Source organism: Asparagus officinalis, chromosome 1, assembly GCF_001876935.1.
Source record: "Asparagus officinalis chromosome 1, Aspof.V1, whole genome shotgun sequence".
NCBI classification, from domain to species: domain Eukaryota; kingdom Viridiplantae; phylum Streptophyta; class Magnoliopsida; order Asparagales; family Asparagaceae; genus Asparagus; species Asparagus officinalis.
Genome location: NC_033794.1, coordinates 130,425,180 through 130,448,784, shown reverse-complemented (window position 1 = coordinate 130,448,784; position 23,605 = coordinate 130,425,180). Strand labels below are relative to the sequence as shown.

The window sequence follows — 23,605 nt, the reverse complement described above, 5'->3', positions numbered from 1 at the left end:
CCCTTTTCTGGCATAAATAAAACAAATGGCACTTCGACAGAATAAGTCAATTGATTTGGGCAACCTTTTTAATCACTGGAGATATATTACCCAAGGTAAATCTTTCACATGTCCAACAGACTGGCCTTCATCATATTAAATGAACCTCTCTATTTATAGTTTGAAAAAAAAAATTGATATTGATATATCTCAATGCATATTAATCCTATAATTCACCGGTCCTTCATTTTAAACTAGCTATCAGCATAATTATCTAGGAAGCCATTCGAGCTCTGCTCCAATGAAGATTAATAATTCAGCACAAACAGTTGTGAATATGCAAGAACTGAAAATTTATTCAACTGCTAATAGTGTTTTGCTCTACAAATGAAAGAAATACAAGAAAAATCACCTGACTACATTGCCATTTCTGCTTGCAATGCTGCAAGTTCATCTTCTTCAGCTGTATTCTTTTGTGGTGCAGGGCGCACTGATTGCCTGCCTGGATGAACATGCACCGGAGCAGCGGGAGCAGTTGTAGCTGGCTGAAGAAGTTGCTCCTCCAACTCTGCACCCTCCAACTCCTCCAATTCTGCCTCTAATTCATCCTGCCATTGAGAACATAATTAATATGTGAAGATGGAAATGGTGAAAAGGTGACAAACTAATAAGGAAAAGATAGGTACTTCATCAAAATCAGCTGCTGCTCCGATTGGAGTAGCTAGGGCTTCCTGAATTTGCTTCATATTCTCTGTCTGCTCATTGATTTCATCCATAGTCTGGTCTACATCATCAATATTCCTGCATGGAAAAAGATACAACAATGATACTATCATCCCCATAACTCTACAAGAAATAAATGACTAAGCTTCTGTGTCAATTCCTATTATAATAATAATGTTTTACATTTGATGTCAGAAATCAAGATACATATATTACTTTTTTCCGTTGGTCAAAGACAATGCATGTTATGACTTGTAGAAAAACAAGGGACATAGGTTCTATTCTTCTAAAGCTTTCATATTTAATATACTTACGTTGCTTTCTGCATAGCTTTCATAGCTGATGCTCCAGTTCTCAGTGCATCAACAGTTTCTGTTGTAGCTTTTGCCCCTTCCAACATTATCATCTGAAGTAATCAACAAAAATATATTTTATAAATAGAGTACAGGTGACAAACAAGGGAACCATGCTGAGAGCACAAGTATCATACAATAAATTAAGGTTGGTACCTGATCATGGATTCTCAACTGGAAATTTCCAAGCTGTTCAACTTGCTGCTCGTAGAGCCTTTTCCTCTTCAAGCATTGTATTGCAGCTGAAATAAATGCAAATCATAGATTCCATAAAATAAAATATAGCAATCTACAATAAACATAAATGTGCAGGTGTTTTGTACAAATCACCAGGCTCAGGATAGATATCAATCCTTGTTATCAAATTTCAGCATAACATGTCACCGATATAAACAGGACTTGAATGTCCATCAAAGAACTTAAGAGAAATATTGCAAAAACAGATAAAGACTTCGGTGAAACAAGTTAGTATAGTATTTGCTACATGTACTCTTTATAGGGCTGGGAATGTGTTGGACATCTTAACATGATAAATAAAATATTTGACATAATGTTTGTACTAACTTGATTAGGTCGAACATATACACCATTCTTCATGTCATGTTAAATGTTGGTCTACATGTTTTGAGCATTCAATGACACAACATGAGAATAGAGCTTTACGTAGCCATACTGTTCTAAGCACACAAAGAAGGATATTCCTTGATCCAAACCAAGACCTGGTCACCATCGGTGAGGTAGACTACCCGTACATTCTCCTGCTTCTTTTCAACAGTAGCAGATGCAGATAAGCGGAGGAAATATTCAGTCGTAAGTCTTAACCAAAACACTGACAACTGACTTTGAAAGAATAGGGCATCAAGTAAAAAAGAAGATGATACTGTTTTGATATAAACTGACAACAAAAACTGAAGAATGAATAACAACAAAGTTACCCTTCAGTTCACCTAACTACAGAGTAGAAAGACGCAAACAATTCTTAAAGTCCGTCAAAATTCAACGAGTTAAAGAAGAAATTTGTTCAGCAAATTGACAACTACAACCATTTAGTAAGAGAGTAAACTTCAGTCGTATACAGAACTTGGTTTGTAAATTGACAAAAATGTTTTAAGAGAAAACCAAATGATGCAAGCAGCACTTTGATCAAAATGCCGTACCCACAGTTATACAACTGAATTTTCATAGTGATCACCAGCAGGTAAGCACATACACAGAAACAAATAAAAAGAAATCAACATCAAGGCCAGAACCACAGTACCATCATGAAGGTTCTGTTAAACCAAATCAATATTCACATTCTCAATTGCCATTGAAACCCATCAGTACCAAGTTTTTCCAAGCAAAATGAGGAAGGCTACGGAAAATCGCTCTGAGTACGAAAGCTCAACAGAAGAAATGATGAAAGAAAGTCAACACGTTGTTAATTAATCGACAATATGTTAAGTTGCTTAACTTGCTATCCGACAGACGTGAAACGCTTTCAATCATAACCTCTTTACTAGAGATTAAGTAAGAAAACCTAACTTCCAATACTAAAAAGATTAAAGCACATGCAATGCTAAAGCAGTTATCTGGTGTGCAATAAGGATAATAATAATTATTAACAGCAAATTGGCAAGTCCAATCATCTTGGAAGCATTACAATTCAAACATACCTCAAATGAAGAATACAACTAAAGCAAGATTTTGCTGACAGGTACTAGGATCTGTCCGAGGTCAAAAAATATCATACCTCTTTTGTTTTTCGCTCTTGTAAACTCCTTCGCCTTCTCAACTTCAGTAGAAGCTTTCTTCAATAGGACTTTTTCTTTTTTCTCTAGCATTTCAAGGGTCTAAAAGAATTAAATGAAAAGTAGGTAAGGTAAAGAATGAAGCCAAATATTAAAGGTTTCGTAATTAGCATGTGGTAATCTAAACGATACGCATCCACTATCTACTTATATATGCAAGCACGTAACCAAGGGTGTGCATCTGACATGCATGGTAGATTGATATTATGCTGTTGATATAGTATTAATACAGACAACTTGACGCATCTAAATGTACAAATCGGTAAACATGAAGAGAAAACTAGATAATAATTTTTATATATTCCAGTATGCTAATATTAGTCCGGACTCCGGATATATCAACGTTGATGCATCTTCACAAATTTAGGGTAAGTTGCAGATAAACCCCTCATTTATACCTTTCAGTAATCACCCCTCAATTCATGAGGGGGAGAGGTATCTACAATCTAATACTCATTAAAAACGCCAATACAATGGTGATAAGTGCTCCTGGATTATCTACAATCTACCATTAATAAAATTATACTAAGACGAGTTCAAGCATAAATGGCCATAAATCTGATATATTGCCTAAAGCTTGTTTCTTCCAACAATCAACATGTCAAAAATGAGTATTTGCATAACTTTTTCCTTTAAAAGGAAACAAGAGTATAAAAAAAATACCTCATTTAATTTGTCGAGAGTAGCCAAAGCGCTGGTCTGCTCCTTAGGTTTCCCAAACAACCGATTAAACATCGTTCTCGATTTCTAAATTTTTATCCCCCCTGCAATACGAAGAAATATCGAAAACCCTAGATGAGGAGAACAAAATTAGGAGAAGGGGGACGAGGAAATTACCAAATAATAAGAGGTCGGTGGATCTAGCCGTAGAAATTAGGGCTCGGATCCGATTCCGATCGATAATTTCGAATCGATCGAAGATGGTAGGAGACTTTGAACGGGAAAGAAGCGATCTTTCGTCGAAGAGCAGATCGACGAAAATCCACAGAAAGGGAGAAGAAGGGAACTTTATTAACTGTCGAAAGAAGACCAAATAACTAGGACTCTTAATGTTAAGCGGGGCCCAAAATCATTGTGAGGGTGGTATTTTGGGTGTGGAATGTTCACGTTCTTTTAAATTATGGATTCCTTCGATGGTAATCAAAACAGACCGAGTAGTAGCAGACGAGGCCAAGGTCAGCGGAGTGCAAACTGCTAATTTCTGGAGCCTGTATTACGCGCTGTTTGTTTGCGTGAACTTGTTAGAAATCCATGGCGGGGGGGGGGGGGGGGGTGCAAAATTTTAATCTTAGAAATTTCAATGAAAATTTTGTGGTTGTTTTGCGGCCGAATTGGTCCGTTTCCTCGAAGAACGCTGCTCCAGGGACCCAAAATACGGGACTATTGGAGGGGACAAGTGAGGTGTCCCCCTTCTATTACATAATGAGCTGATCATGTCAGCTCATTATGCAATTGGAGGGGGACACCTCACATGTCCCATCCAATTATCTCATATTTTGGGTTATTAAGTCATTTTTCTTCTTAAAAATATAGAAATTGAATTTCTTAGAAGAAATCAAATTCGATGATTTTCATGCATTTCTTTGAAAATGCTAATTTTGTGTTTGAGAAGGGAAAAAAGGAAAGGGAATCTCTTTGTTTGTCGAAAACCCCCATAAATAAAAAATTAAAACTAGGGTAAGAGATAAAATGGAAGTAGTATTTGGATCGTCAGTTTTTTTAGTCCAGATCCAACCCAAATAAGAGGATTTTGAGGAATCTTGAAAATATGTTCTTTCTCTACTTTATAAAGAACTGTACTTATGGTTTTCTTTAAACAAACTTGAGCTAAGGAATCCTATATGGTGGGCTACCGCCTATTTTTGGTTTAATTCCTGCTTTTCACGTGATTTCTTGAAATTTTGGCTGAATCGAACAAATCCTTGATGACAAACTTTACTAAATAGATTGCATCAACTGTATTTCTACACCAGTTAATTCACTCTCTTGAGCATTAGAGAGGTTTGTGTTAGATCTGAATCATAAACTTAAGATCTAAAACCATATAGCCATGATTAATTCAAATAGATTAACAATAATTTAAAAGAGCGGAAGCTTATACGTGAATCCATAGATTGATCTTGATTTTGAGTTTTGGATCTTCTAACCTTAGGGTTTTCTCCTTTAGCCGAATTTCTCTCTTAGATGGGGTTGAAGAGAATTAAAGAATGTAACCCTAGGTTAGGGACCATAACCCCTTATTTATAGATGTTGTACTTTTGTAATTTAGCCCCTCAATAAATTACAATTACAACCTGGTATCTGCACATATAACCCCATGACTTATTTAAATACCAAATTAACCCAACTTAATTGATCACTTTAGTGGGTTATCCTGAAAGATAGCAATACACATTGATTAATCATATGTGCCCACAAATAGATTTATTAGATTAAATCCAACAGTTTGGGTATGGTTCCAATCTGTTGATGTCAGTTATCAAATAGGGAATAATTTGCAGGTTTGTGAAGTGGTTAAGGTTCTCTAACTCCTTATGATGTATGGCTTTGGGGTTTTCCGTTCTTCCCTGCACAAGAAAAAACTCGTAAGAGGACGGAGTTGGGTTCTCCAGTTGTTCCTCCGACGTTCAAGTCAGTATGTGATCTTGACTGGGGAAATATAGAGTTAGCTCTTAGTTGTGTCAAAAAGACCAAAGAGAGTTACCTCATGCACTTCCTCTCTTTTTTATAGTTGATCTAAGGGACAAGAATGTAACTTGGGCTAAGTCCAGCTAGGCAACTGAGTCAGTAGACATGTGTTGCGTGTCGGTTGCTGAAGAATGTGAGTCACTCGGTCATTTATTATGGAAATGACAGCATGTTCTTGATGTTGACTGGGTCCGGTGATTCATAAAGGTTATGGGGGCTAGAGAAATGATGACTTTGTCGGAGCATTTAATGCAACGATAGGCGGGGGTCGGCGCAGGGTTCAAGAAAAGTACCAACTCTTTTAGTCGTCCGGCTGATGGTCGACTATACATGTTGATGGCTAATACAACAGGCCAAGTAAGGGTTATTCGCATGGGCGATTTGGCCGGGTTGGACGACAAGTACCGCTTTTTTACTTGGTTAAGCGAGATGATGGCTAAAGCTGCTGAACACTGGGCTGAGTCGGGTGGCATGTGGAATCAATTGAAGGGTTGGCCAAGTAGTACCACCTTTTGTCTTGGTTATGCAAGGTGTCAGCTGAACAGTAGGTCGAGCTGAGGTGGAGATTATTTTTGTCTTGAATTAGATGTATTAGGTATAGTGTAAGACACGTGACAATTGCTCTGTGAAGATTAATATTTAGTATTTTTCAGGGGTATAACACAATCCAATCCCTTAACATATCTTTTCTTTGTAACAAGCCGCCCGGCTAGCAAAGTTGGCAAAGTTGCTATACACCGACTCCCCAAAAGTCTCTCAATTTATACACTAACAAATATACCTGTGAATGGTAGCGGCGTGTTTGGCAACTAGTCAACTAGTCAACTGGCTTATAAGTCACTGCAATATGCAACCGGCTTATTGCGGCTTAGAGCCCTAAAAAAAAGAGTTCCCCTAACCCAACTTATTTTTTCATTGGCTTATAAGCCACATAGTTTGACCATTGGCTTATAAACCACATAGTTTGACCAAACATATATCAATTTTATCCTTCAACATCTAAGATAATTTCAAGGTATAAATTTAGAATAGCGTCCAATTTAGTTAATTCTAATGACAATAATGAATTATAACGCACTCATTTGCCGGACACTCTCCTATTAAAAAGCTGCTTATAATGCATTTCTTTTACTAAATATTTTAGTTTATAACACACTTGGCTTATAATTTACTAGTTTATGGATTATAAGGCAAGTTTCCAAACATGCCCCAAGTCATCCAATTATTTTGGGAGTGTTGTGGTGAAGTCTGCGCTTTAGTGCCTCCCTTGCACGCATTATCCAGTTTTCCAAGGGCCCCGTTGTAAAAATCCCACCAAAAAGAGAATTTCGACAAAAAATCGCCTCCTCGCCTTTTCTTCGGGCGCTAAAAAAGCCCTTGGTAGAACCAGTCTAGGGTTTTCAGCCCCGATCGAACTCCCGAGCAATGGCGGAAAAAGGCGGCAAGGGCTTCCCAATGTCCAGAAAGAAAGTCGCTTTCAAATCCCCCGCTCCCAGTCAAGGTCAAATCTTTCTCAGATCTCTTCGACTCCCAATAAGTTTCTCCTAGGGTTTTCACAATGCGGCGACGGAATCGCCGATTAGGGTTTTCTATATAAGTAGGAAGCAGTTTGATTTTACCTAGGGTTTTTAGAGTTGAAATGCGATGGAATGAGATCGATGGGAACGAGGTTTCGGGGATGGCGCTGTTTGGGGGCAGCGGAAAGGGACAAAGAGAAGGCCTTTGCGCTTTCAGGCATCGGAATTTGCATATCGCAAGTATTTTATTATGGAAATGTCCATGATTAATGGGTGTGTGAATTGACCTGGAGATTTTTAGGTTATATATTAGGGCATTGTTAAATGCATTTTTGATATTTTGGGTTTCGATCTTTCATCGCGTGTTCACGTGACTGAATATTTAAGTCTCGTATTTCTCTATGATGAACAGCTACTTTACACTGTTAACTGTAGAAAATAATCCAAGGCAAAAGCAATTGTTTTTTCAATTAATTTAGATTTATTTACACTACAGTCTTAGGAGCTTTCACATTGGAGATTCACTGATAGAAGTTTGTTTCGAAAATAAAAATAAAAATAAAAATCTTCCACCACAAACCTGTTTATTTTGGGACATACAATTACTATAAACCGTTACCCTTTTATTATTTAATAATTCCTTGCAATGAACTGCGTGGAGTATGTAACCTTTTGTTTTTTTTCATTTATTTCACATTTTGGTCATTTATTCAATAACGCATTAACTATATTGGTCCCGTTTAGCTGTGGTAAGGTATTCTGGTCTTTGTTTGCTTTTATTGCAGCCGTTCTAACTTATCATACCTGTGAAATGTTCTCATGCAGAAACTCAGAAGAAAAAGGGTAGTGTTCCTATGGAGGAGGATGGACCGGTCCAGATTGATTCTGACTCAGAATCTGAAGGTCCTTTTAGTATTTGAGCTATTCGTTGTTTTCGTTAATGACCACATGTTTTAATTTCATGTTTTTTGTGGCTCTGTGAGACAATGAAATCATGTTACTATGTTTGGTCCTCTATGTTTAGAATCAGACATTCTTTTAAGAGACTTTGTTGTTTTATTTAATATTGTGCGGTGCAAGCGAACTCCGCCAGTGCTATTTGTCAGCACTGCTTGCCCCAAGTCAGGATGAAAGATGAGGGTTGTGTTAGGTAGCCGACAACCAGCTTAAAACATAGTTGAATCCACATGCAAAATGAATCCTAGTATATACTCGTTGGGGCGTCCCCACCGTGACACGTTGCATCGATCCCATCTCAATGCAATGATAAATAAGCAAGGATGGTTTGCTAGGGCGTCCCCAAAAAACGACACATTACATTGATGTCACTCCGTTGTAATAACAAGTAAGCAAGGGTGTTCTAAAAATCTACAATCTTCTAATAGGGTATCTACTAGAACGGTTTAAGAGAAAATGGTAGGAGACTTTTACAAGAAAATAGAATTAGATTAGTTATTTAGAATATAGGTACACTTACCGGAAAGACAATGAAATTAGTGGATACTGGATGTCATGATTAGAAGAAAGATAAATATAATTTGTTTACAAGAAACTAAATGGGTAGGTGAAAAATTTAGAGAAATTGAAAAGACCGGATATAAACTTTGGTACACGGGAAAAGAGAAGAATAGGAATGGAGTGGGAGTTCTTGCAGATAATCATACCCCCTTTAAAAGTACAAGCTCACGAAAATTTTTCCATGGTCAATATTACCCTTAGTTTTCTAAACATTACATTGTTATCCTAATCTATTCTAATTATCCTATCTTCTTTGAATTGGTAACCAAATGATTTATTCTATATATAATGAGATTTAACATGTTATTGAATAAAATATATATATTTCATAAAATTCAAATCCTTTACTAATTTTAGTTTGTAGAGAAATCTAAAAAACATTTGCTAACCAGCACCTACAAGTTTTTGGACTTTATAAAAAATATTCTCCAAGTTTTTTAAAATACAAAAATGCCCCTACAAATTTAAAATTTTATTAAAGCATCTTGAAAATTTTATATTTTACTTATCTTAATTAAGTGAGAAATCTGAAAAACATATGTTAATTAGAAACTAAAAGTTTTTTGACCTTTGAAAAAAATATCTTGTAAGTTTTAATAATTACAAAAACACTTCTAAAAATTCTAAATTTATAAAAAACACCTTGAAATTTTCAAATATATAAACATACTAAAACCTACAAATAACACAAACAACCCCCAAAAATTTTATGGAATTTGCAATACATACTTTGAACTTTTTACAAATTGCAAAATAGAACCCTCAAAATTATAAAATTTACAAAAATCCTGATAATTTATGACCTAACAGTACATTAAAAATATAAGAATAATAAATATCCCCTACATAATTTATAGAAAATACACTTAAAGTTTCAAAAATTACAAACAAATGTTTAAAATTCAAAATTTACAATAATGCCTTGAAAATTTTAAATTCATTAGTAAATTGAAAGCATAAGAATTATAAATAGTCTATAAACGATTTACGATCAGTAGAAAATATCTATAACTATAAGTTTAAAAATTGCAAAAAGTCCTTAAAATTCATAATTTACAAAGAGCACCATGATAGACACAAATGAATATGCAAAATTACTAACAAACCCTAGAAAATTAAAATTTTACAAAAAATATCATACACCTTTTAAAAGTATAGGTTTAGGAAAAATATTTCATGGTAAATATTACCCATAATTTTTTGAAAAGAACAGAACTACTTAAAAATCTATTAAATTTAAAATTTACAAAAGAACACCCTTAAAGTATAGTACATTGTAAATTACCCCTCCAAAGTTTGAAAGTTTTAATGGTTTTTTTGTAATTCCTTGATTTTAATATAATGTTTAAGAGTTTTGTGTATTTGTAAATTACAAAACTTAAGGTGTTTTTTTACACTTTTTAAAACTTTTTTTATTTTATAGTTTTCTAAATTGTCATTGTGTTTTCAGTAATGCACATATACATCAATTAATGATCATATTGAAGAATAAGTCATTTTTAAGATTATTAGACCATAGTTATGTGTGCACACATAGTTTATATATGCAAAAAAATTTAGACAATCTATATAGTGGTTAAAAAGATTTTGACTTTAATGTACTATATGCAAAAAAATTTAGACAATCTATATAGTGGTTAAAAAGATTTTGACTTTAATGTACTATTTTTTATAAATTATATTTAAATATAGTGGTTAAAAAGATTTTGACTTTAATGTACTATTTTTTATAAATTATATTTAATGTGAACCCACTATATAATTTTGACTATGATCATCATAATTTTTAATACGTTTGATTGATTGACTATATATGTATATAGATCATAGATTGCTTTATTTTCTCACATGAGTTAATATTTGGTGCTTAGTAATTTAAATTATTACTTTTAAAGTTAATATAAAGAGGAGCTCTAATAACATTTATTTATTTATCTACAACATAATACATTCTCAATTCCTATTTTTTGCTGGAGATTTATTTCATAGTTACTTGTATCAAATTTGTAACTAAAATGATAATTAGTTATGCTTAAATTAGGATGATTGTAGTTGGTCACTCACTATGAATTTTTTCTGAAGATATATACCTTAATTTCTATAGCTATCTGCACTATCCATGTGTATTTTATAAATTAGTTCTTAATTTGACATATTAAATTATTTTTCCCTTGTAGAAATTTCTTCCTTTACTTTTTAGACTGTGTAATCACTATATCACCATTCTAGCATAGAAATAACCTCACTCTAAATAGGCTTCAAGCCAATATTTGAGTTGCATTGAAGTATATATTATTGCTACTTTATGTATATATTTTTTAAAAAATCTTGTTAACACTTTTTAAATAGAAGAGAATACTCTTAACTTCTGATATTATAAAAACTAAATATAGCCAATTAAATGATTAGCAAAAGAGAACTTACATCAGAAAAATGTGAATAATAAAATAAAATGGAAAGGTAATGACATTACTAATAGTATTACAAATAGCAAAGTACAATGTAAAGTTAACATATTTTGTGGAGCCTAACTACTGGCTATAAACATCGAGGTTTATATATATATACTTTATAATTTATTAAAAATGGTCATATAATCTTATATAATAAAATTGATTTAATATTGAATAGTAATATCATTGTAATAATATCAAATTAGAAAAAATTCTTCATGAATCGATATGTTCTTTACGATATATAAGTTATGCACTCCATATTCTTATGTTTTTTATAGAGCCAAAAAGTTTGAATACATGCATCTTAACATGTTGCTCTCACAACAACAAAATTCACTTAGAAGATATGGATATTCCAGATGAGTTATGTATCCTATATACAATATAATTGCCCTAAGCAAGTGAGTTAATAGCATTTTTTATTCCCATCATTTGGGACAATATTTGATAAGAACCTTATACCAAAGAAAAAAAAAATATGTAGAGCACATGGCGAAATATATCATAATATCATTTTTCTAATTTTGTAAGAAAATAATTATTCATACTTTCAGTTTTACTTCTATCATACAAAGAATGAGCTATAAAATTGAATGAGAATATTAGATAATATAAATACGAGTGAAACATCAACTAAAAGTTAACGTGAATATGAGTCAAACCACAACTAAAAGTTTAATGGACATATTGTAAGTAAATTCATATGCAAATTTTTTTTGTGAATTGAATGATCACCCATCTTTTGAAGACTTTAAGATACTAATAAATAGAGATGTTGTACTAGATTAATGTGTTTATAACTCACAAATAGTAGATCATGTGACCACAGTCTGAGTTAAAGGAAATAATGACAATATTTTATTTGAGAGAGATTATTGAGTTAATGATCAATCCCATAAAAAACTTTGTTTTTTATTTTTACTCTATTTTTATCAATTAAAATAATCATGATATTCAAACACATCCATTGCACGTGAATCTCGACTAGTATAATAAAAGAAAATGTTGTAGATGTAAGAAGAGTTGGGGATAGAATAATATTAATAAAAGTTATCTTAGATGTAAAGTTTATTAATATTATTACTACTTATGCACCACAAATAGGCTTGTCTGAGAGTACTAAAAGAAAATTTTGGGATAGATTAAATGAATTAGTACAATAAATCCCATTTGGAGAGAACTTACTTATAGGAGGGGATCTTAATGAGCATGTTGGTAAGGATAATAACGGATATGAGAGGATACATGGAGGTTTCGGGTATGTAGATAAGAACGATATGAGTAAATCAATTCTAGAGTTCGCAATATCGTATGATTTGATAATAGCAAATACACTTTTTAGAAAAAGGGATGAACACTTAATAACCTTTAAAAGTTATTTTAATAATAGTCAAATAAATTTTTTTTTTCTTACTAAAATGACGGATATGTTAATATGCATAGGTTGTATAGTTATACCAGGAGAGAATTTAAGCACACAATATAGATTGATAGTCTTGACATCTATTAAAAAGTGAAATAGAAAAACTAACGTGAATAAGACTAAGAACTAAATAGTGAAATTTAAAAGGAGAGAATTTAATACATTTTAAAGATAAGATAATAAAAGAAGATATATGGAACATAGATAATGAGACTAATATTATATGGAATAGCATGTATTCTTGTATTAGGAAAGTGGCTAAAGATATACTAGGAGAATCTAAAGGTTGTAGATAGACTGTAAGGGGTTGTTTGGTTGGTTTCCTAAAATCAAAGAAAAGGAAATAGGATCTTGGAAATCATTAAAGTTAATTTTCATCCGTTTTCATCCTTAAAAATCACACACATCATCCAATAATATAGTGATAACTCATCTCATCTCCTTTCTTACTTTTAAGAATGAACCAAACACAAGAAAAGAACTTATTATAAAAAATAGATTTCTTTAAAAATAGGATTCTTTAAAATCACCCACATCATCTAATAATATGGTGACAACTCATCTTATCTCATTAAAATTTGATTTCCATCCATTTCCTCCAAAAAAAATCATGAAATGGATTTCCTTAAGTATAAGTCACATCATCCAATAATATAATGACAACTCATCTCATATCATCTCTTTTCTTAGTTTTAAGAATGAACTAAACATAAGAAAAGAACCTATTATAGGAAATAAATTTCTTATAATTGATTTCCTTATTTTTTTAGCCAACCAAACAACCTCAAAACAAGTCATGAAATTTATTTCTTAAAAAATCACCCATATGATCTAATAATATTGTGACAACTCATCTCATTTCATTTCTTACTTTTAAGAAGTGAACCAAACACAAGAAAAGAACCTATTCTAGAAAATATGTTTCATTTTCTTTGATTTTCTTATTTTTTTAGCCAAGCAAACAAACCCCTAAGGAGAGTTGGTGGTGGAATGAGAGTGTGCAAAAGGTTATTAGAGAGAAAAAACACTTTAATATAAAGAGTGGTAAAAGTGTAGGAGTAGAAAAACTTAGAAAAATATAACAACCTAGTAAGGAATGAAGCAAAAAGAGCGATTAGTGAGAATAAATACAAAGCTTATGAAATTTTTTATAAGAAGTTAGAATCTAAGGAGAGAGAGATATAATAAGCTTGCTAAGATTATAGAAAAGAAGAGTAGTGATTTGGGTAATATTAGGTGTATTAAAAGTGAGGATCAAAGAGTTCTAATGACCTACGTGGAAATAAAAGAGAGGTGGAGGGGTTACTTTTATCAATTGTTTAATGATAATCAAACAAGTGAGTAGAGATTTTGACCATACGGTGAATGATAGGAACTGTAGATATTGTCGTAAAATTAAGATTAACGAGGTTAAAGATGCTCTAAAGAAAATAAAAAGTGGACGAGCCGTAGGACTGGATGATATCCCCATTGAAGTTTGGAAATATCTTGGAGATATAGGCTTAGGATGGTTAACTAAACTATTTAATAAGATTATCGAGACGAAAAGAATTTTGATGAGTGGAGGATTCCTTATCTTTTTACATTAGTTATGGGTCAACTTACTAAGCACATTCAGGATAAAATCTCATGGTGTATGTTATTTGCTGATGATATAGTATTAGTTGATAAACTAGAAGAGACATTATTGTTAAAGTTGAAAGATGGAGACAAGCTCTTGAGGCTAAATGTTTTAGAATTAGTAGAACAAAAAACAGAATATATAGAATGCATTTTTAGTAAAAGTAGGAAAGAAAGAGAGCCTATGATACATATTGATGGCCAAGAAATACCTAAAACTAATCATTTTTTTTATTTAGGATCTATTATTAGACATGATGGTGAGATAGAGCATGATGTTGTGCATCAAATCAAATCGGGATGGTTGAAATAGAGGAGCGCTTCAAGAGTCTTATGTGATCGTAGAATATCAATGAAACTAAAGGAAAAATTTTATAGGACGGTTATAAGACCAACTATGCTTTATGGATCAGAATGCTAGGCAATTAAAAAACATGTTTAAAAAATAAGTGTAGCAGAAATAAGAATGTTACGATGGTCTTATGGATATACATTAAAAGATAGGATAAGAAATAAATGCATCTGTAGTAAATTAGAGCTTGCACCTATTGAGGATAAAATAAGAGAGAATAGATTAAGATGATTTGGTCATGTACAAAGGAGACTCCTTAGTGTACCGATTAGAAAAAGTGATAATAGTAGTGTTTAATGGGGCTAGGAGATCTAAAGGCCGATCTAGAACGACTTGATCAGAAGCAATTAAGAAGGATATGATTATAACTAATGTAACAGAGAAAATGATCCACAACAGAATGGAATGGAAAAATAGGATTCATATAGCCGACCCTAAACATTTGGGATAAATGCTTGGTTGTTGTTGTTGTGCGGTGTAAGCGGCAATATCCATTAACATAGGTGAAAAGTAATTTGCTTTGTGTATGCCTGTGAGGTGAGGTATTGGGGACACTGTGTTAATCATTTGAAACTTTGAACCTTTTGATATGTCTTAAGACTACCCATTTTCGGGACAACTTGAGTATTACATGAAAAAATGCCAGATTGTCTTTTATACTACCTCTAGGTTGTTAGGCAGAATCAAGCATAAAAAAAGAGGACCCTGTTAATTTAATAGTAACCATATCCATATGTAAGCATGTTTCTTCCCATTCTGTGATACATAGACAGACACCCTCACCACTCGCCAGTAATTTATGTAAACAATAAAACTCAATATATGAAGGTACATAATTAACCAATTTCCCAGTTTTCCTTGTCAAAATTGGCCCAAAAATGTTATTAGTGACTTCTTGTCTGAATATGCATACAGTCCTATAGTAATATAATTGCCTTAATAGGTTTGAGTTGGTATAAGACACCATTCTATGCAGGTAACAATATCTTTGAAGTAGTGAAATACTCATCTAAAGATATCCCAAATTTCTCTATTTAAAAGTGATCCCTAATTAGTTTACAGGGTTATTGCTTTTCACCCATTTATTTTATTGTTTAGAATATATTTAATTTATTCATAGATCATCATTATGCTGTACAAGTAATTTGAGGCAGTATCACATAGGAGAATTAAATTATTTGTCAATTAGTTTTAGTGCTATGTCAAAGCTTGAATTATAACTGAAATTGGTGACTAGTACATGAAGTTCCTGTATTTTAAATTATTGATAATTGAGGATATCCAAAAATTTCTTCTTAAATATAAAATATTCAGAAAGCTGCATAAGAACATTGAGATTAGCATCTCATTCAATTGATTAGTTTCTGTATAATATTTCTGTGGCTTAAACTGATTGTGTTTCTACAATTTAGTACTAAAACATGTTCTTGGCATTTTGCAATCAACCTGATCTAGTATCCAAGAAAAATGAAATGGCCTCATAAATTTTCTTTGATTGTTTCCAATTTCTTAGGTTTTGTGAATAGTTTAAATGAAACGTTATCAAAAGGCAACGGAAAAGCACCAAAAGAAACAGCAAAGTCTGGTATGAAGTCCTCACTTGATGGTCTTAAGACAGGCACAAAAACTTCACTCGAGGCCCCAGCTACTAAAGGTCTGAAACACTTGTCAAATGCATGCTTACACCTGAAGAAATGTTTAGGTCTTTTATGGAAGTTCTTGGTAACATCCCTGGTTTGATACTCACTCTTTCAGGGAGTTCAGGCAAAGGAGGTAAAGCTTATAGCTCAGGAAAGGCAGGTGGAAAGGGTGGCCTTCCCCGAGCGTCAGCTGTAAAGCCCCCTGTAACAGAAGTAGAGCTGAAACTTGAAATGGGTAAGTTGTTGCTGTGACATTTATATTTGCTTCTGCAAATGTTAGTATCTTGTACTTGTGATGCTTGTTTTATGGTAGTGCATAATCAATCATGTCACGATGCTCCATCTTCTATATGCAACAACTTGACATTCAACATCTGCCATCTGGCTTTTTTCTTTTTGTTTTCTATCTTTCATTCAACCATTTTTTCCTGGTGTTTGATGTGTATCGGGAAGGTGCTCTTTTTGGGGGTTCGGCGCTAAATCTCAAAGCTTAGGAATTGTAAACCACATTTCTTGTCAAGTATTCAGTTCTGGAGCCAGAATGGAGGAAAATAAATGTTTGCTGATTAAATAGATTCTGCAAAGAATTATGTGTGTTGTAACTGTTAAAATATGCAAAATAGGAAAAACAGACAAAAGAATATGAGAAAAGTTTTTTAAAAATGACGCCAGTTATGTATCACTAGATTGTGTTCATAAGATTATAGCGATATACTATGGGGCGTGTTGGTTTACTATGGCTGCAACTGGAGTTCCAGCTTGTAAAAAGACTTTCCAGTTGCCCTTTTTTGCAAGTGGCTTGCAACACTGCAGCTGCAACTGAAACTATATTTGAATGCAAAGTCACAGTTTTAGTGAAGTAATCAAACCATAGATGTTAAAAGGATACCCAGACGGTTGAACAATGTTCCTCTTTCTATCCAAAGTATTATTTGTTTTATAGATGCAGAGACTATAGGAGTTTCAGGTTTTCCAGATTTTGTGCTGCAGATGTTTCTTGTATTTGTCACGCAGTAAGCCAACTACTCAAGGGATAAAAGATTGATATCTCAACTATGAGCTCTCAAAGCTGCATCCACTTGGCATGATTTCAGGAGTTGATATTCTTGTTTGCTACAGTTTGTCATCATGTATTTAGCTTTATTCAAGCTTTTAACAACGTATAGAGTAAGCTATGGATTAAGACATAAAGTTGGCAAAACTCCAAAATAATTAACCGTAGCCATTAAACCTGACTTAGTTCACTATAAGTTGGTGCCGATTCATGAATAGGGTAACTCTTGAGTTGATCAATGATTCAATCTATGTACCTACAATGTGAAAACGATAAGAGATGTACAAAGCAAAGTGAACATTGGGTCCTTAGTGGCTTAGTATGGTTTATATGTTCAGCGTGGCAAACAGCGTCTTAAGCGTCCACTTAGGCAGAAGTTGGCCGAGTTCCCTTTGACCAAGGTGACTGTCCCTGGGGAATTTAAAGCTGTAATATCTTTTTTTATTACTATTTTGAAGATAACCTCCAATATGTTTTAATTTAAAACACTCATCATACACTCCTGGAAGTATATATTGCACTTAATATCTATTTCTTGAAACTCGTTGGACGCAATAGGAGCACTTCAGCCATACCCAATTCAAAACTATGATTTTAAAAAGCTGTTTGTGTATCTAGTTCAAAAAGCAAGCAGTTTTTCAATTTATAATCTACATAATAAAAGAAAAATAAAGATAATATAGGGAAATGTAAAGCATATTGATCTCATGTAAATTATTAATTTCGATGTACACACACATATGATGTAGCTGCATCCCCTTCACAAATTTGCCGTGTCTCCACACACGCACCTGTATCCACAAAACATAGTTGGACTCCATCCCTTTCATCTGATCGTGTATGATCTTTTTATACTTGTGTATATTTGTCTAATATCTATGTCTGTTCAATTGATTAGATTCCTGCAAATAAATGATTAACCTGGCAATGTTTACTTATTGCATCTGACATTCTATTGTAGATATTCCAGAAGATGCTAGGGTCATAATGGATTGCGAAGCGGCAACTATTTTACAGGGAATTCAGGATTCCCTGTCTGTATTGTCAGATGATCCCAGCATCAAAATGCCTCCGTAAGTGTGGACATTTGGAGTGTATTATCCCTACTATATAGCTGTCCAGGATTCTGGGAATCTGGAGTATGTCTTACATTTATCCTGGATACTCGATGGTCCTGTTATATAACACGATATATCCAGTGAAGTTCCTTCCCATTCCCGGTTCTAATTTACTTGCTTATGAAGACCTTTTGTATATTCATCAGTTCCTTCACAGTTTACAACTATTGCCTAGAACCTTTTCTTCAATACTTCTCAGTCAAGTTTTTTTTTATGTTTACTTAAAAGGTAATATTGTGCAAGGACTCCCTGATTACTTTATACCCTCTAAGTGAGTACCTAATTTGCCGCTGACTACTGAGACTTGATTACTATTTTATGGAAAAGCACTTCTGACAAAAATGGGATTGTGTTTTCTAATGTTACAACCATTATATATTGGTATGATAATTGTGGTACATATTGCCTTATGCTGAATGACTAAGCTTTAAATATTTATGCTAGCTAGATTTAAATGTCTCAATCAAGGATCTGCAAATTGGTTACATATCGAGCATGTCATCCCAGATTTTAGGAGTCTATGTCAAAACACTTCTAGACTCTGGTATGGTTCAATAATACTGATTGGCAGAAACCATTGTCTCTGATGGACAGTGCAAGAAAACGAAGAAACATAGCCTGTAAAATAGAAAAGAATTAGCTAAAATGAGGTGGCAATAAACTGACCATTGCCCTTTTGTTGGTGGGTTGGTTGGGTTGGGAGGGAGCACGCTCATCTTGAAAGGAGATTTTCCTATGTACTTTGTCAACAACAAAATTGGTAATGATAATCAAAGAGCAGAAAATTTTCAGGGTTAATATTCTTTTACGTCTGATATGAGGCAATTGATGGAATCATGGAACCCAAAAATTTTCTTCTGCAGTGTCTGCTTCTCTTTTTCTATCTTGGATATTATTTTCTCCAACGAAATCTTTCTTCTAAAAAGACCCCATGCAATTGTTTGGTTGATATGTCAGTGTAACACTTATATGTTCTGCCTTCACCCTGACCTGCAACCCCCACATGCAGGCACAAACATAACACACATGAAGCTGTTTCCTTGGCTTTGCTTTATCTGTTTCGCCTTCTCCTCCTTGCTCTCTTCACTCTTCTGCCTTTATTTTTTGGCTAAATTGCACAAAAATACTATAAAGTTTGCTGTTTTGACAATTAAATACCAAAAGTTGCATTTTGGTACAATAAACTACCATAACTTTCCAAAATTTGCATGTTACTACCATCGATCACGTGAACGTGGAAATTTTCACCCGAATGTTCTTATGATACTTACATGCTAATTTTAGAGCTTTTTAACTAATAGTATTTGTTAAATTTAATATCAAATCAATCAAATTTCTTTTTCAAACTTATCTTAATTCTACTTTAAAATAGAGTTGGGATATTTCTAATAACTTTGATAAATATTAATGGTTAGAAAGCTCTAAAATTAGTATGTAATTATCATAAAGAAACATATAGATGAAAATTTCCTTGATTGAATGATTAATGGTAGAAACGTGCAAATTTTGGGAACTTTATGGTATTGTTTTGTACCAAAATGCAACTTGTGGTATTTGATTGTCAAAACAGAAAACTTCATGGTAATTTTGTGCAATATAGCCTTATTTATTCTGTAACTTTTAGGTTTCTTTTATTATTTCTTGATCATTTTCTTCCACTTTTAATTTCTTATTTCCTTATATAATTGTCATTTTTTTTTCTCTTAATAACAGGCAGTCAGTATCCTATTGACATTTTTTTTCCTGTGTACAAAGATTAAATTATAACAAGATTTGCATTCGAAATGTTTTATTTTTGTTGTGCACAATATCCAAAAGTTCCATCTAACCAAATAACAATGCGTTCTCCCTCTGTAGACACACGTATATACACGCCCACATATGACACACCCATAGGACGTACGTATACCCTCACATATAAACACAGGTATTTAACCACACACATGTAACCACAGATTCAAACTATGCTGTGAAATAAGGTTTCTGTGAAAAAAAATAGTAGAACAGTATAAGTACCATATTCTTGTTAACAAAAAGAAAATAAGAGAACTGGGAATATAGTTTGCAGCTTGTAATTTTTTTTGTTAAGGAACTTTCAAGATTTCTCTAAGGAGTTATTTAGCTATTAATTCTCTAATATGGGGTAGTTAAATTATTCAGATTACTACATACTCTTGGATAAATATTATTTTTTTGGAATTATTAGATTTTGAAATTCGTATGACTTAACCAAGAAATTCTTCAACTTGTCTGACCACTTTAGCGCTGAGTCAAGTTTATGAGGCTAAACCAATGATTCAAAAAGCCTATGCCTAGCCCGCCTTAGTGCACATCTAGGCCTAGGTAGTACCCAGGCTGCCTGCCTAGTGCCTAGGCGGTACCTAGGTGGTACTCCCAGTTTTGGGAACGCTTAAGGGAGTGTGGTATGTTTATGTGGACCACACCCTTTAGGCCTTAGTTGTAGTTATTTGGCTGTTAATTCTCTGATATGGAGTAGTTAAAATATTGGGATTATTACATACTCTTAGATAAGTATTATTAGATTTTGAATTCGTATGACTTAACCAAGGAAATATTTTAACCTTGCCTGACCGCTTTAGCACTGAGTCAAGTTTCAGAGGCTAAACCAATGTTTTAAAAAGCTTCCGCATAGTCCGCCTAGGCTAGGTGGTACCCGGGCCGCCCACGTAGCCCCTAGGCGATACCTAGGCTGTATTCCTAGGTTTTGGAAGTGCCTAAGGGAGATACATGGACCGCATCCTTTAGGCCTTGATCATGATTTTCTCCTTTGTAGTGTCCACATCCTTCAAACTCCTTCAGCCTCTAACTAGAAACACTTTTTCTACATTCTCCAACCTTCAGCAAAACCCCCTCCACCACTACTTAAACGAAAAAAGAAATCCGCCTAGGCGCTAGTCTAACATTTAAGTTTTCTATAACATTAGAAGTTACTATCAAATATCAATTGTTGTAATTGAAAAATAGAAAATAGGAAATCCGCCTGGGTTCTGGCCTAGCTCCTATGCTTTAGGCGTTAGGGTCGAATGCCTAGGCCACCTAGTGCTTTCTGTAATGTTGAGCTAAACTATTGAATGATCCGAGAATTCTCAATGCTGCGTTTTGATTATGATATTTCAGAAAATTAATAATTCTTTGAACCGTGTCATGTATGCCCACATTTTAGTGAATACATTTTTTTGTCATCCAACATGTCAATTGCTTCTGGAAATATGTAAGCTCATTCATGACATATGTTTCCTCCTAACAGCGTTACTCTCAAATTCGCACTAAACAAAAGCTCAGTGCTGCAGTTGTGCTTTTTGCTACTATATATGTCAATCTATTTATTTATCGCTTTTTAGCTTGTTCTATCTGTTTAATACATGTACTGTTAGTTGAGCTTAACTTTGGCTTTATTTCTCTTTCTCCAGTTTTTTTAACAAAGCATTGGAGTACTGCAAAGGAAGAAACAACTACACCAATGCTGAATCAGTCAGACAAGTCCTGGAGTATCCTTTTCGCTTTGTTCAACTTGCTTAACATTATCATACCCATCATACTAGCCAAGTAGCCATTGCTCTTGTTTATATAAGGTGCGCAATTTTTTTCTTTTCGACCCTTAACTTAAGCTTCAGAACTCTTAAGGAACATGGGGTCACTGAGGGCGAGGTCAGCTCCTCAACTCTTCTTTTTTGGTATGTAAAGGTGCCATGCAATTAATAATTTGTCTCCCTTTTGATGAACAGATATGCATGATTGGTAACGCATTCCCAGAGACCATTGCTGAGGTTTATGCTCTTATACCTTCCTTGAAGGTAAGAAATACCTGGACACTGCTTTTCTTGCCTCAAATCTGTTTGGCATGAAATGTCGATGCATGAAGTTTTCTATACCAATGTTACCTTCATACTGTCTTGTACAATATGACAAATTGATAATATTGGGAGATTGACCCTGGGTTTACTTGGGTTTGAACGTTGAAATCAAATAGCTGAAGTATACTCTTGTCTACAAATTGATTGAGTTTAAGAGTCAGGACTACTTGAGGGATTTTATATCTTTTGTTAACTGATTTTAAAAAGGGTTTTTGCAGATAGGCCCTCTGTACTATCGCCCAATTGTGGATAGACCCCCTTGCATTTCTATTGCTGCTAATAGACCTACTGAGTGATTTTTTTTAACTCTATTACCCTCAGGAGGTCTATTTATCAAAAAAATTCCTTCTTAACTGAGAGCAAAAGAGTCCCAAAAAAAAAAAAAAAACACTCCGGCATCCATCCGAAATTGGGTGATATTAAGGGGGTTCTATCCACAAGTAACCTTTTTGAAAATGTATCAAGATTTGAAGAGGTTGCTACATGTCCTCGCGCCCTGTCTTCTACTTTCCTGCTGTTTTTTAATCATGTATTGCCACCTTCATAGATGCGTAGTCCATGTGACCATGTCTTCTTACTACAGGCTAACAAGCATAAGATTGAGGGACCTATCCAGGAAGTGCTAGTCAACCTGGCCGGCCTCAGGCGTGTTGAGTAATTCTCACGTCATCAGGATGCATATCTTCTGTAAGTACCTTTTCGTCATTATTAGTTTGCAATATTTCTTGCTGAAGCTGGATTTCTGAGCGTTAGTTTTTCTCTAGAATGAAGGGCAAGAACCTTTACTTGCAATGTTTAAGAACTATTAGTAGTTCTTACATGATCGGTCCCATATAGAGCTGCTCACCACATTTGTTCTGTCAAAGTGTTAATTGCATATATACGCCAGCTGGTGGTGAGTCACTTATATTCCTAAACTTTTTATTAGCGCTTACACCTTCTGAACCTCAGACGACAGATGCACTTGTTTGCCCCCAATTTAGAGGGCAATTTAGACTTTTTTGAGTTAATTTGAGGGCAAAGGTGCAAGTGCTAATAAAAAGAATTTATGGGTTATAAAAATGATAATCAAAATCTCCATATTACTTATTTACTAAACGATTTTTTCCCCTTGAGGTGTCGTATTTAAGAATACTTGCCGACTCTTTTTGCAGACCAAAAAATGCAATATGCTGAGCAAAGATGTACTAAGTTATGGTAGAACCTATGAATATTTGCGGTGCACGATGTAGGAAAAGGTTGTAAATATTTGGGGTTCACATACAATGGAAGGTGATGGTTTTTTGGTGGAATCAAACTTCTGAGACGATGTCATGTATATATATCTAACTTGCTAAGGGTATCATCCGTTGCTTTCCTGAAACTTTCGGGGATGAATCGGAGTTTTTGCATATCAACTGTTTTTTGTCTTGTTTTTATTTTTAGAGACTCATCTTTCTAGTTAGCCGGGCCTCGATTTAAATTCCAACTGAAATCTTCATCTTATTTTCTACATTATT

General features: G+C 33.8%; 2 protein-coding genes across 4 annotated transcripts in view; one reads left to right on the top strand and one right to left on the bottom strand.

Moving 5' to 3' along the window:
• The window catches only part of LOC109820113 (vacuolar protein sorting-associated protein 32 homolog 2-like), a 5,230-nt gene extending 1,389 nt beyond the window's left edge, over positions 1-3,841 (bottom strand). Inside the window, exons 1-7 of one of the 2 annotated variants that reach the window (XM_020386301.1) lie at positions 3,683-3,841; positions 3,509-3,636; positions 2,788-2,887; positions 1,212-1,297; positions 1,017-1,108; positions 666-780; positions 392-587 (exon numbers count right to left, since the gene is read on the bottom strand). In XM_020386301.1, coding sequence (XP_020241890.1) covers positions 396-587; positions 666-780; positions 1,017-1,108; positions 1,212-1,297; positions 2,788-2,887; positions 3,509-3,580 — 657 coding nt within the window. In that variant the 5' untranslated portion in view covers positions 3,581-3,636; positions 3,683-3,841 and the 3' untranslated portion in view covers positions 392-395. The remainder of the gene's footprint in view (positions 1-391; positions 588-665; positions 781-1,016; positions 1,109-1,211; positions 1,298-2,787; positions 2,888-3,508; positions 3,637-3,682) is intronic. The other variant, XM_020386232.1, reaches the window with a different exon arrangement.
• On the top strand, positions 6,869-23,550 carry LOC109819980 (DNA-directed RNA polymerases IV and V subunit 4-like). Of its 2 annotated transcripts, none has more exons than XM_020386114.1 (10): positions 6,869-7,034; positions 7,876-7,953; positions 15,933-16,073; positions 16,184-16,294; positions 18,075-18,186; positions 21,663-21,740; positions 21,867-21,900; positions 21,978-22,046; positions 22,690-22,793; positions 23,261-23,550. In XM_020386114.1, the coding sequence occupies exons 1-9, from the start codon at positions 6,959-6,961 to the stop codon at positions 22,762-22,764; spliced, it is 774 nt and encodes a 257-aa protein (XP_020241703.1). In that variant the 5' UTR covers positions 6,869-6,958; the 3' UTR covers positions 22,765-22,793; positions 23,261-23,550. The 2 variants fall into 2 exon arrangements, with proteins under 2 accessions (XP_020241703.1, XP_020241630.1); XM_020386041.1 differs by having other exon boundaries at positions 6,871-7,034; positions 16,175-16,294.

Excerpts from the sequence above, each read along its gene's own strand:
- LOC109819980 (XM_020386041.1), top strand. The coding sequence starts at position 6,959 with ATGGCGGAAAAAGGCGGCAAGGGCTTCCCAATGTCCAGAAAGAAAGTC. Across the intron at positions 21,741-21,866 it reads TCAGTCAGACAAGTCCTGGA|AACTCTTAAGGAACATGGGG; the intron begins GTATCCTTTTCG and ends CTTAAGCTTCAG. Across the intron at positions 21,901-21,977 it reads ATGGGGTCACTGAGGGCGAG|ATATGCATGATTGGTAACGC; the intron begins GTCAGCTCCTCA and ends TTTGATGAACAG.